General features: G+C 49.7%; 1 protein-coding gene across 1 annotated transcript in view; it reads right to left on the bottom strand.

Annotated features, from left to right (window-relative positions):
• The window catches only part of FAT4 (FAT atypical cadherin 4), a 174,143-nt gene extending 163,604 nt beyond the window's left edge, over positions 1 to 10,539 (bottom strand). Inside the window, 2 exon segments of the mRNA XM_041758576.1 lie at positions 4,934 to 5,485; positions 5,487 to 10,539. Of these exon segments, the coding sequence (XP_041614510.1) occupies positions 4,934 to 5,485; positions 5,487 to 10,106 (5,172 nt within the window). The 5' untranslated portion in view covers positions 10,107 to 10,539.
• Positions 10,540 to 12,230: the final 1,691 nt, after the last annotated feature.

Genomic DNA, 12,230 nt, shown 5'->3' with positions numbered 1-12,230 from the left:
ATTACCTAGACCAATGGTTCTCCTCAGTGAAACATGGGGCTTGAGGCACATCAGAGATCTATTAAAGAGGCCTGGGAAGTTAAAACTGTCTTCATAGGGCAGCCCAGGTGGTTCAGTGGTTTAGTGCAGCCTTCGGCCCAGGGTGTGATCCTGGAGACCTGGGATCAAGTTCCACATCAGGCTCCCTGCATGGAGCCTGCTTCTCCCTCTGCCTGTGTTTCTGCCTCTCTCTGTATCTCTCATGAATAAATAAATAAAATCTTAAAAAAAAAAAAGATGTCTTCATAATAATGCAAAACGTTTCTTACCTTTTTCTCTGTATTGACATGTACACTAGAGGTGCAAAAACAATGATGGATAAAACTGCTGATGCCTTAGCCCAAATTAAAGTAGTAGCTCTAAAGTACTCCAACAGTAATTGTATTCTTCAAAGCTAGGCACACACAGTAAAAATAAAATTCCAGTTTCACTTAAAAACTGAAGAAAATCGGGATCCCTGGGTGGCGCAGTGGTTTGGCGCCTGCCTTTGGCCCAGGGCGCGATCCTGGAGACCCGGGATCGAATCCCAAATCGGGCTCCCAGTGCATGGAGCCTGCTTCTCCCTCTGCCTATGTCTCTGCCTCTCTCTCTCTCTCTCTCTCTCTCTGTGTGTGTGTGTGTGTGACTATCATAAATAGATAAAAAATTAAAAAAAAAAACAAGAAAATCTTTTGAAGAAATAGCAAAATTATTAAATTTATTAAATCTAGGCCCTTAAACCTCAATGTTTTTTTTTTTCAATATTTTGTGAGGCAGATAGTAGAATGTACATAAACCACTAATCTGTACCTAAGTACTGTAGTTGTCTCAAATAAAAACATGCCTATGACTCAACTGCAAGCTAACCTAGCTGCTTACTTATGGGATACAGTTTTTACCTGAAAGAACAACTGACAGGGAAACTATAATTTTTTAGACTTGAGTATGTGGCAGATAACTTGTTTGTTAGCATATGAACAAAGGGGGCCTGACACTTGAAGGTAAACAATAATACATGTTGTTAATAATAAAATTTGAGATTCTGAGTAAAAATTCAAATTTTGAAAAACTTCTAACCATTGCCATGAAGTTGAGAGTCAATTCATATTTAAAGAGTTTTTTGAGAAGATTCTTAGCAATTATACCAGTATTTTCCAAATGATCCATTCCTGATATTTCTAAGTCATGAATAGGTAAAAATGATATAGTCAAAATGCAAGATAGATCAATGTATTTTTATGTAACAAAGTATAAAAAGTTCACTAATAGGATTTCAAATTGCACACTGCAAGTAAATTTTAAGAAAGTACCACTTGTGGAGTTCTGGTGTAGTATCAAAAGAAAACCGACAGTTATATGGAAAGAATATCAACGTCATAGATCTGAATGAGGATTTATTCTTTTCATATACTTTAACTTTACTGCAGTGGAATGAATGAGAAGATGTGAGAATCCAGCTGTGTTCTCTTGAGCCAGATATTAAAGGGATTTATGAAAATGTAAAATAATGTCTCTCTTTTCGTTACTTTTTTAAGTTTGGTAAAATCAAGTTTTTTAATGAAGTAAAAATATGTGTTTCATATTTAAATTTTTTTCTCAGTTTTAATGTTCAAAATGATATATTTCGATAGATAAGACACACCTCAACAAAAGCTCTTTGAAGTCCTTGACAATTTCTAAGAACATACTGGGGTGCTAAGAAAAACAAATTTGAGAACTGTGACCTGGACACATGTACAGTATGTCCTTCCATTTAAGCCCTAAGTTCCATGTAAGACCACCCACCTAAGTTTCTCTTTCCTCTTTGAGTTTTCTGACAATTCTCAATTCACTCATAGAAGAGATAATTGGCATGTCTTTACATCCTTAGTCCAATTCAGGATTAAGATCAAGTTTACTAATTTCCCCCATCCCCCCAGCTTCTCTCTGTTGAATGATTCCTGAGGCAAAAGAAAACATTCTGGTCTTAACTCCTCCACCATCTCATTTAACTAACATGTACTGAGCACCTACTATATATGTCAGGTACATGCTAGACTCTGAGATAATAAAGATCAGTGAAACAAAACTTCCGGCTTTGTTGGAGGTACAAGCAAGTCCCTAAATTGCATGTTTCTATACAACATATATTAAAAAAAGAAATGTCTATTAAAGTATTACATCCCTATTTTCTCTTGAACCCAGAAAAATAGTACAAACTTTATATGAGCTGTTCTAATATAATCAAGACTCTTCTAAGAACACTAAGACACAAAACTGTAATAAATCTTATGTCTGCAACTCAGAAGCCATCCTCGAACAACTCCTATCCATGCCAAAGTTTTAGATATGATAAGTAGGGTAAGTGAAAGAGTACAGCTGGACAGATCTCTAGATGAGCAATATCAGAGCCACAGTCCCTAGCTCTCTCCACAAATGTCAGAGCTTGAAAAAGAATGCAGATTAAATCATTTCTCTTTTACCCACTGACCCTCTGCTTGCCCATGGAATGTGATCAGCTATGACTCTAGCCAGAAACCTGAGTAAGCAACCCAGACCACTATCAGTGCACCCAAGTTTTTTTTTTTTTTTAATGTACTGGAGTGAAGTTTGCACTTGAAAACAACTGAAAAATCACCTCTGACAATCAGGGGTAACATCACTTATTTTTGCACGGTAACAGTTTATTAATTGTTTGAGCAGAAGGAAGAAAAGAACTTTACTGTATATACTTGAAAGATACAACCAATAATAATATGAAATTCTAGCTCCCAACTACTGCTTTCAATATTCTTTGGAGAAACACATTTGCTTTTAATTATAGGAGTGGTTGGAGCTTGGAAACTCAAACTTGGTTTACAATTTCAGCAGTTTAGTTCACAGAAAATACCCTGACAGTTTTTTTGACTTAAAAAAAAAAAATCATCATAGTGAAGTATCCCGACTTTTAGATAAACAGGGTGCAGTAAATATGAGCGACTTTTTCTATTGATATTATTTGATATGAAAAATCTAACAGACATATTATGCCCTATCACCAACAATGATTTATAATAATTATTTTTCAATTCTCATGCTTATTGCAGAGTCAGCACTATTTAATTAATTTAAGCCAAGCTGATCTTTGCATACCTAATGAGTAAGTAACAATACAAAATAAATCTAATGATACCAATGGGCATTTATTTCTCACTCTCCATGTTGTTCTAATAAAATGTAATGCACTGAACCAAACAACAACAGCAATCAATAACATAATTTGCTTTACCATTTAACAAATTCACCTAAAGTCTAGAATGACTTATTTGCCTGTTTTTAATAAATATTTCAGCTTTCTAACTAATTAAATGTCTTTATCTAACAAATAATCCCAGAGAAGGAAGGTAGAAATAGGGGATTGGCTAACGTGAGGGATAACCTGAAATCAATATAAAATTACATTTAATTCATGGTCTAAGTTAAACCAAATAGCTCGACATATAAGACCCATGTTAAGATCTTTAAAAAGCTAATTAGGTAAAAGAGGACATTTGGGTTAGAAGTCCCTTCAGGGCTATGTATATAAGATAAAGCTGAATTCCAGTTAGAATTATATCTCTAAGAATTATATCTCTATTAAGAATTGTATCTCTAATTATATCTCTAATATCCTCTAGGCCATGAATATGCTGCTCTATCTGCAGAATAGATACAGCTAGCTATTATGAAAAAAATCACAAGGGGTTCAAAAAGATGATAATAATAATAATAAATGAACATTTTAAATGAAGAAAAACCCTCATCCCCTGCCCCCCTCCCCCCAGGAAAAAAAAAAAAAAAGAAAGAAAGCAAGAAAACAAATACGTAAGCCTCAATTTCACTAGTATATTGTGCCTGGATTACTGCCAAGTATCACAAACCACATTTGATATTTTATGTTTTTGGCTGAGTGACACTAGAATGTCTTTAAGGGGAGTGGGGAGGGAAAGAAGAAACTTAGCAAACAGGGAACAAGAGCTTTCCAGAGTGTAGCTATGTGATTTCTAGTTGATCATCAAAACAACATTGGAAGTAGTTTAATGAAAATACAAATCAACAATACACAGAGGTAGTAGCCTAAAATATACCCCAGAGAAGGCCAAGCTTAGAATTCTTTAGGCATATGCTAGCAACCCTAATTTCTTACCCATCCACAGACAGAACAACATGTGCCTACAGCATGGTACCGAACACAGATTTGTATCAAGAAGCACCCTCTAATCTCTGATAATTCAGAGCATATTACATGCTTTTATTCAAGAGGGAAGAGAAAGGATTACCCTAAGTCAGAAGATAGTGCCTCAAACGTGAAAGCAGATGAAATCAGGAATCTCCCCAAACTTGGCTCAGCACATTAAAATTAGTCACTGTCTATAAAGAAACTGCCAAGACTGCTGAGGATGTGAAAGTTAATACTGTCCTGATGTAAACTGCCAGTCTGTACTGTCTTGCCACTCCTCCCAAAGAGCTTTTCTATAATGCTGATTTCTACCAAATTCTTCATTTTGGCATAGAACTGTAAGTCTGAAATTGCCCATTCTCTAGCAGACTTCCTTACTGAAAGGTGTCTAGTCAGTGCACTGATTTAGCTGAGACAAATGGATTTTTTTCTTTTTTTCTTTTTTTTTTTCCTTTTTGCACTTCTGAATGGCCACATTTCTCCCTGGCCTCATACATATGATTGCTATGAGGAGAAGTATAAAATATAAACTGTCTGTTGTTTGGTTTTGACCAAGGTTAAAGTTAAATATTAGGTGATTGTTGTTACTTTTTATGCCAGAACCTTTTATACGCGTTCCTGTCAGTAATATTCACAACACACAATGAAGGTAAAAAGTCACAGGAAGTAAATACAAGAGAATGATCTTCCTAAAAAGCACATCAACAAACAATTCAGAAATGACTACAAAATCATTACCTCTGCTCTCTGTGTTCTGGGAAAGGCAGCTGACTTTTCTATGGCATAAACATCCACCAGGTAAAGACATGCTCCTTGCTCCCGGTCCAGAATGGCTGCAGTCTGAATTATGCCAGTTTGTCGTCCAATAGTAAAGAGACGCCCAACTGTTTTCTCTTCACAACGAACTGAGACAATATAGTACTCCACGGGGGCTTCAGATCCCCTAGGGCTAGCTGCTTCTATTGATATTACATTGGTACCAATGGGTTCACCTTCCTTCAAAATGGTTATGTATTTGGGTTGAGTAAAAACAGGCCCATCGAGGCCCTGAAGAATGATGGTCAACTCAGTGGTGGATTTCCTCCTCTCGGGGCCAAGGTCTGTTGCTGACACTATGAGGTTATAGATCAGCTGGGAAGGCACCAGCGCTGAGGCCACTCTCAAGTCTCCACTGTAACGATCCACAATGAAGGTGTCTGTGTCCCCATTGATGATCTCATACTCCACTTCTCCATTCGCCCCTTCATCTGGGTCTGCAGCCATTATTGTTGTCAGAACAGAACCAATCACAGGCTGAAGGGTCCGCAGCAAGGGCATTTTGTGATATAAACATGGGCACGTTGTCATTGAGGTCCGTGACCAAGATGGTCACGTTTTTCAAAGCACAGCGTCTGGTTTCTATAGGCACAGCCTGATCGTTGGCTTTGACAGTTAACTCAAAGAGATTAGCAAACTCCCGATCTATTTCAGCATTCGTATATATAGTGCCTTTGACTTCATCTATGCCAAAGTGGTTGCCCCTGGGCATCTGCTGAATGATTGCATAGGACAGCTGCCCATTAATGTCTGCATCGGGGTCATGTGCAGTCACCGAAATGACAGACGTTCCAATGGGAATGTTCTCAACAATAGACTTGAAGATATCCCCAGGAGGAAAGCTGGGCGGATTGTCATTAAAGTCCCTCACATGTATGACCACTGACATCGTAGATGAACGAGGAGGTCTTCCTTGGTCCTTTGCTGTTATGTTTAACTTGTACAGAGACTGGGTCTCAAAGTCCAATTTCTTGGCCAGGAAAATACTCCCAGTGTTTGGGCTAATGCTAAAAGTCCCATGGTTGTTAGTTCCAGTAATACTATAATGTAAATCAGCATTGTCACCTGAATCTGAGTCGGTTGCGGTGACAGAGGACACAAGTTCACCAATTCTCATGTTTTCCAACACATCAACAAACAGTGTCGATTTGGGGAAAGAAGGGGTATTGTCATTTTCATCTAAAATATCAATATTTAAGGTACAGGTTGAATTGAGGGGGACCGCCCCTGAATCCACCGCTTGTATTACAAGGGAATAGGCAGGTGTTGCCTCGTAGTCTAGTTTGCCAATGAGTGTCACCTGACCAGAGGTACTGTCTACAGCAAACTGTCTTTCTTCATTTCCTTTTATCACGGAATAGTGAATGAGTCCGTTATTACCTTCATCAACATCTGAGGCAGATACTCTTAAAACCTGTGTCAGGTTGGCTGCTGACTCTGATATTGTAGCTTGGTAGAAGTCTTTTAAAAATTTGGGCGCATTATCATTTATATCCTTCATGTAAACATGTACTGTGGCCTGATCCTTGAGAGGCTGAGGGAGCCCCCGATCCACTGCAATGACCGTAAAGCTAAACACCGCAGTCCCCCTCTGCCTCATAAGAGACTCCCTGTCAAACTGGCGGGTGTTTGTGATCTCCCCACTAATAGCATGCAACTCAAAATCCGGCTGCACCATTTCAAAAGAATACCTCACTTCTCCATTTGGCCCAAAGTCTTTATCTATAGCATTCACTTTGCCCACAAATGACCCAGCTCTCTGCTCCTCTTCGAAATAAAATGTGTAATTGGTACTGTTAAAGAGAGGTCTGTTATCATTTACATCTTCTAAAATTACAGTAACATTCACAGTAGCGCTAAGGGGCTCCACCGCTCTGTCAGAAGCGACAACCAGTAAAACATATCTGTCCTGAAGTTCACGGTCCAGTTCACTTTTTATATACAATTGACCATCTGGGAAGATGCCAAAAGCATCCCCGGTATTTCCTTCAGCAATGCTGTATGCAATTTCACCATTTGCTCCCGAATCCTTATCAAAAGCCTGCACTTTAAAGAATCGGGAATTCACAGGCTCTGACTCAGAAAGGGTGACCTCATAAGAAAGCTGGTCAAACACTGGTGGGTTGTCATTTACATCGTGAACGTAAACCGTTAAGATGAAGCTAGAGGAGAGCTGTGGGACACCCATATCGGACGCCAAGATCTCTATCTGGTAGGAACCAGCGTGAACGTCCAGGGGCCCCAGCAGACTGATATTACCACTCTTTTCATTGATAGTAAACAGGTTCCTGGGGTTTTGCTTCAGGCTATAGAGTACCATGCCATTGACACCTTCGTCAGGGTCCACAGCTTTGGCCTGGAAAATGCTGTGACCTGCCTGCCAATTCTCCACCACGTTTACGCTCTCTACTGCCTGAAGGAAATGGGGAGAGTTGTCATTCAAATCCTTAACTGTTATGTTAACCATAGTGTCTCCAGTCACTGTGCCCCCACTGGCCACTACTTTCAGCTGATAAAAGGATTGTTCTTCTCTGTCAATCACGCTTGCCGTGGTAAGGCGCCCCGTGACCTGGTTGATAGCAAACATACCTTTCTGATCCCCAGTAGTAATGAGATAACTGATGTTGGAATTGAGATCCATGGTGGATGCAGACACACTACCCACATGATATCCCAGGGCCACGTTCTCAAAGACCACGAAGCTGTAGGCGGCCTGGCTGAACACAGGGGGGTTGTCTTGAGTGTCCAGGACCGTGACGGTTACTATCGCCTGGTTGGGAGACTGTAAATTGCCGCCATCGGTAGCCACTATCTGCAACTGGTAAGCTGTCTTCTCTTCTCTGTCCAGGGCCATTCTGGTAGAAATAACCCCGCTCTGAGCATTGACTTGAAACCGAGACCTGTCCCCAGCCGAGATACTGTATCTGACGGTCCCATTGAGACCCAGGTCTGGGTCAGTGGCAGACACCGTGGTGATGTAACTCCCCCCAGGCTCATTCTCCTGGATGTGAGCAAAGTACTGGACTGGGTAGAACACAGGGCTGTTGTCATTCACATCCAGGAGACTCACATTTACGCGAGCCGTCGACGACTGGGGAGGGGAGCCCAGATCTGTGGCCAGGACCAGCAGGGAGTAAAAAGCTTGCTCCTCTCTGTCCAAGGAGGCGATAGTACTCAGCCTCCCAGACACAGGATCCAGCCGGAAGGACCTCTGGTCAGTCTCCGCCTCCTGCAGGGAGAAGCGCACCGTCCCATTGTCACCCAGGTCTGGGTCAGTGGCCCTGAGCACCAGCAGTTCCGTCCCCGTCGGGGCGTTCTCAGCCACAGCCACGGCGTAGCCCCCGGGCCGGCTGAAAGCGGGCTTCTCGTCATTCACATCCAGGAGCGTTACCACGAGCTGGGCATAGGAAAACTTGGGGTGCACCCCCTGGTCCCGAGCGCTGATATTGAGTACGATCTGGGAAGCGAGCTCCCGGTCCAAGCCCCCCGCGGCCCCGGTGGTCACGAGGCCGCTGTGCTCACTGATGCGGAACCAACCCAGGCCGTTGCCAGAGACGATGCTGTAACGCAGGTTCGCATTGAGGCCAGAGTCGCCGTCGGTGGCCGACACGCCGCTCACGTAGCTTCCCGGGGGCGCCTCCTCGCTCAGGTTCACTCTGTACACCTGCTGCGCGAACACCGGGGGGTGGTCGTTGATGTCGTTTACGAAAATCACCAGGCTCGCCACCGAGGAGCGCGCCCGCGCCGCGCCAGGGGGCGCCCCGAAGTTATCGGCCACGGAGACCGTGAGGTTGTAGGAAGGGATGCGCTCGCGGTCCAGGGCGCTGGCCACCTTGATGAGGCTCAGGTTCGGCACTTTGCTGCTCTGCACCTCGAAGTGGCGCTGCTCGTTGCCCCCCAGGATCTGCACCGAGATGTTCCCGTTGGCCGCCGGCGAGTCTGCGTCGGTCACGGTGAGCAGGGCCACCACGGTGCCCACCTGCGCGTTCTCGTCCACCGAGGCGTAGCGCGAGGTGGCGGGGAAGTAGCGGAATTTCACCACCGGGTCGTTGTCGTTGACGTCCAGCAGCTGAATGAGCGCCTCGGCGCGGCCGGTGAGGGAGGGCACGCCCCGGTCCAGAGCCTGCACCGTCAGCGAGTACTGGCGCCTGGCCTCGAAGTCCAGGGGCTCCCTCACCGTGATGAGCCCGGTCTCGGGGTCCATGTGGAAGGGCGTGCCCTCGTCCTGCAGCCGGTAGCGGATGTCCGCGTTGGTGCCCTCGTCCGCGTCCGCCGCCGCCACCTGGAGGACGCTGGAGCCCACCGCCGCGTCCTCCGGCACCCCCGCCTGGTAGTGCGAGCTGCCGAACACCGGGGGGTTGTCATTGATGTCCTGCACCGTCACGTTCACCTGCAGGTAGCCCCGCCGCTTCGGCTCCCCCTTGTCCTCCACCTCCACCAGCAGCTGGTACTGCGGCGTGGCCTCGCGGTCCAGCCCGCCCTTGGACACCAGGTGCAGAAACGCCCCCTCGCCGCTCGGGTTCAGGGTGATGTCCAGGCGGAAGCGCCCCGCCTCGTTGCCCTGGACGATGCGGTAAGAGCGGTGGTCCACGCCGTTGGAGCCGATGTCCGAGTCGGTGGCCGTGTCCAAGATGACCTGGCGGCCGCTGCTACTGTCCTCCTTGAAAGTGACCACGATGGAGGGGTCGGGGAAGACCGGCGCGTTGTCGTTGAGGTCCCGCACCAGCACCCGCACCTCGGTGGGGTAGGTGGGGGAGCTGGAAAGCACCACCAGGTTGATCACGTCGCTGGGCAGGCTCTCGCGGTCGATGGTGGCGGTGGTGTAGACGGCCCCGGTGCTACTGTTGATGGCAAACAGGGCGTGGCTTTCGCTGAGCCGGTAGGTGAAGCCGGGGCGCGTCTGGATGGTGCCCACCAGCGTGCCGGGCGGCTGCTCCTCCAGCACCTGGAACACCTGGCGCTGCTCGGCCCCGCGGACCCGGGCCGGCCCGGGCAGCTGTGAGAGCAGCCACAGGACTCGGAGGAGCTGGAAGGCGGACAGCGAGGGCGGCTGGGGCCAAGGGCGCCCGGGCGCCCCGGCCGCTGCCAGGCGCATGGTCCGGGCTCCCTGGAACGGTGTGATGAAGAGAAGGGGCGGTGGTGCGCAAAGGGCCGCAGCAGGGATCGGGCGGCCCCGGCACAGGGCGGGCGAGGCCTCGGAGCGCTCCGCTACTTCGAAGACCCTCCAGCCCCGCGGAAGCCGCTCGCTTCAGAGACAGGCTCCAGGTGGCCGCTTGGACTTGCAGGACGAGACTGATGCCCCGGCGGGAAGCGCCCAGGCATCCCGCGGGACACTCCTTCCTCTGCGGTGACAAACCCCCCAGAAAAGTTTCGCAAACCTCCTACATTGTCCCCCTCCGCTTTTGTGGGGGCTTGGGGTTTTCTTTCTTTTTTTCTCTTTTTTTTGGGGGGGGAATGCAGCGAGTCTGAGCGTTTTCGCCCGGGCAGAGGCTGCCTGTATTCAAGGTATATGAGGAATCATCGCCAACAACGGTTCTCCAGAAACTTTAGAACTTACCCAGGGCGAGGGAACCGGCGAGGGAAGCACAGGCGCCGGCGGAGATGCGTGGCAAGAACGGCTGCGGCCGGGGGGCGGGGGCGGGGGCGGGGGCGGGGGGAGCCCGGGCACCGTGGAAGCCCTGTCGGCGGCGCGGGCGGCGAGGACGGCCTCGAGGGCCCCCTCAGTCCTCGGGACCAGGCTGCGGAGGGGCCGCCGAGGCCCGGGCGCCCGCGTCTGCGCGCTGGCAGCTGGCGGCTGCGTTCCAAGCGCTGGCGCCGGCGCTCGGGCTCGGGGGCGCGGGGACCCGGGGGCGCTCAGCTGCGCCCCTGCTCCTGCGGCCGCCGCCGCCGCCCCTGCTGCGGCTTCGAGCCGGTGGCCGCGCGCCCGCAGCATCCAGGGCTCCTCAGCATCTCCCCCGCTTCTTTCCTTTCCTCTTTTCTTTTTCCTTTTCTCTTCTCTCTTTTTCCTGTTGTCACCTCTGCCGACTCATTATTTGTACATCCAAAGGGAGTGCAGGTCCGTCCCCCTTTCTCCTCGGCCTGGCGGGGGTCGGGCAGGAGCAGCGCGCGGGCCCCGAGCGCCCCCGGTCACCATGCCCGGGGGTGGCGGCCGCTGCCCGCGTTATCCCGGCTCTTATTGTCCCGTGTCAGTTTCACTTTGTAATCCACGAGGCTTTCTGCGGGGGGCGCGGGGCGCGGGGCGCGGGGCGCGGCTGGTCCCTCCGCGTCCTTCACCGGCGGCGGCGGCGGCGGCGGCGGGAGGTCGGCGCTGGGTCGCGGCGGCGCCCGCGGCAGCTCGGGGCGGGCGCCCGGGCCGGGACGGAGCAGCCGGAGCTCGGCGCGCAGCTCTGCGCCTCCCGGGCTGGCCCGGCGCTCCCGCCTCCTCCCGCTGCGCGCACGCACACGCGCACGCACACACACTCGCACACCCGCGCGCACACGCGGCGACCGTCGCTGCAGCACCCACGGCGGGGACCCGGAGCCGGGCTCCGAAACTTTGCCCGCCGCGCGGCGATCCCGCGCCCGACTCGGCCCGCACGCCCCGGGCCCGGGGCTGTCACCCTCCGCCCCGCCCTCGCCCCCGCCCCCGCCCCCTTGGGCCGCCCCGCCCCGCGCTCGCTCCCACCGCGAGCGCTCCCCGGCCGGGGGGGGGGGGGGGGCGCCTCTCCGAGGCCCCCGGGCGGTCGGGGCGCTGGGAAGGAGGATAGGGGGATGCTTTTTTTTTTTTTTTCCTTTTTGTTTTGTTTTGCTTCCCCCCCCCCCCCGCACCCGCACCCACCCCCTTTCTTTTTGGTCAAATCTTGGCCGGCGTCAGAGAAATAACAGCAAAAAAGCTGCCGCAGGATGGATGGGGGTGGGGTCGGGCTCGCAGATAAATAACTTGAGCGGCGGGGTCCCGGGCAGGCCCGTTAGGCTGTTCTGCTCGTAATAACTCGGGGGGAAGGGGGTCGAGAGAAATAAAAGAGAGGCGGGGGGCGAGGGTCTGCTGGAGCGCGGAGGAAGGATTAAGCAAAGCCTGTCTGGGAATGCGCGGCGCACAGTTGCTTTAACCATTTCCTGCCCCCTGTCCTGCGAGGTGCTGCTGCGCGAGGGGCGACCCCACAGACCCCCACCCAGCCGTCCCGGTCCTCTGTCTGCAGGACCAGCTCCCCGAAGCCCGGGGCGAGCCGGCCTCTCAAGC

This window comes from Vulpes lagopus, chromosome 6 (assembly GCF_018345385.1).
Source record: "Vulpes lagopus strain Blue_001 chromosome 6, ASM1834538v1, whole genome shotgun sequence".
NCBI classification, from domain to species: Eukaryota; Metazoa; Chordata; class Mammalia; order Carnivora; family Canidae; genus Vulpes; species Vulpes lagopus.
This window is presented reverse-complemented; position numbering and strand designations above follow the sequence as displayed.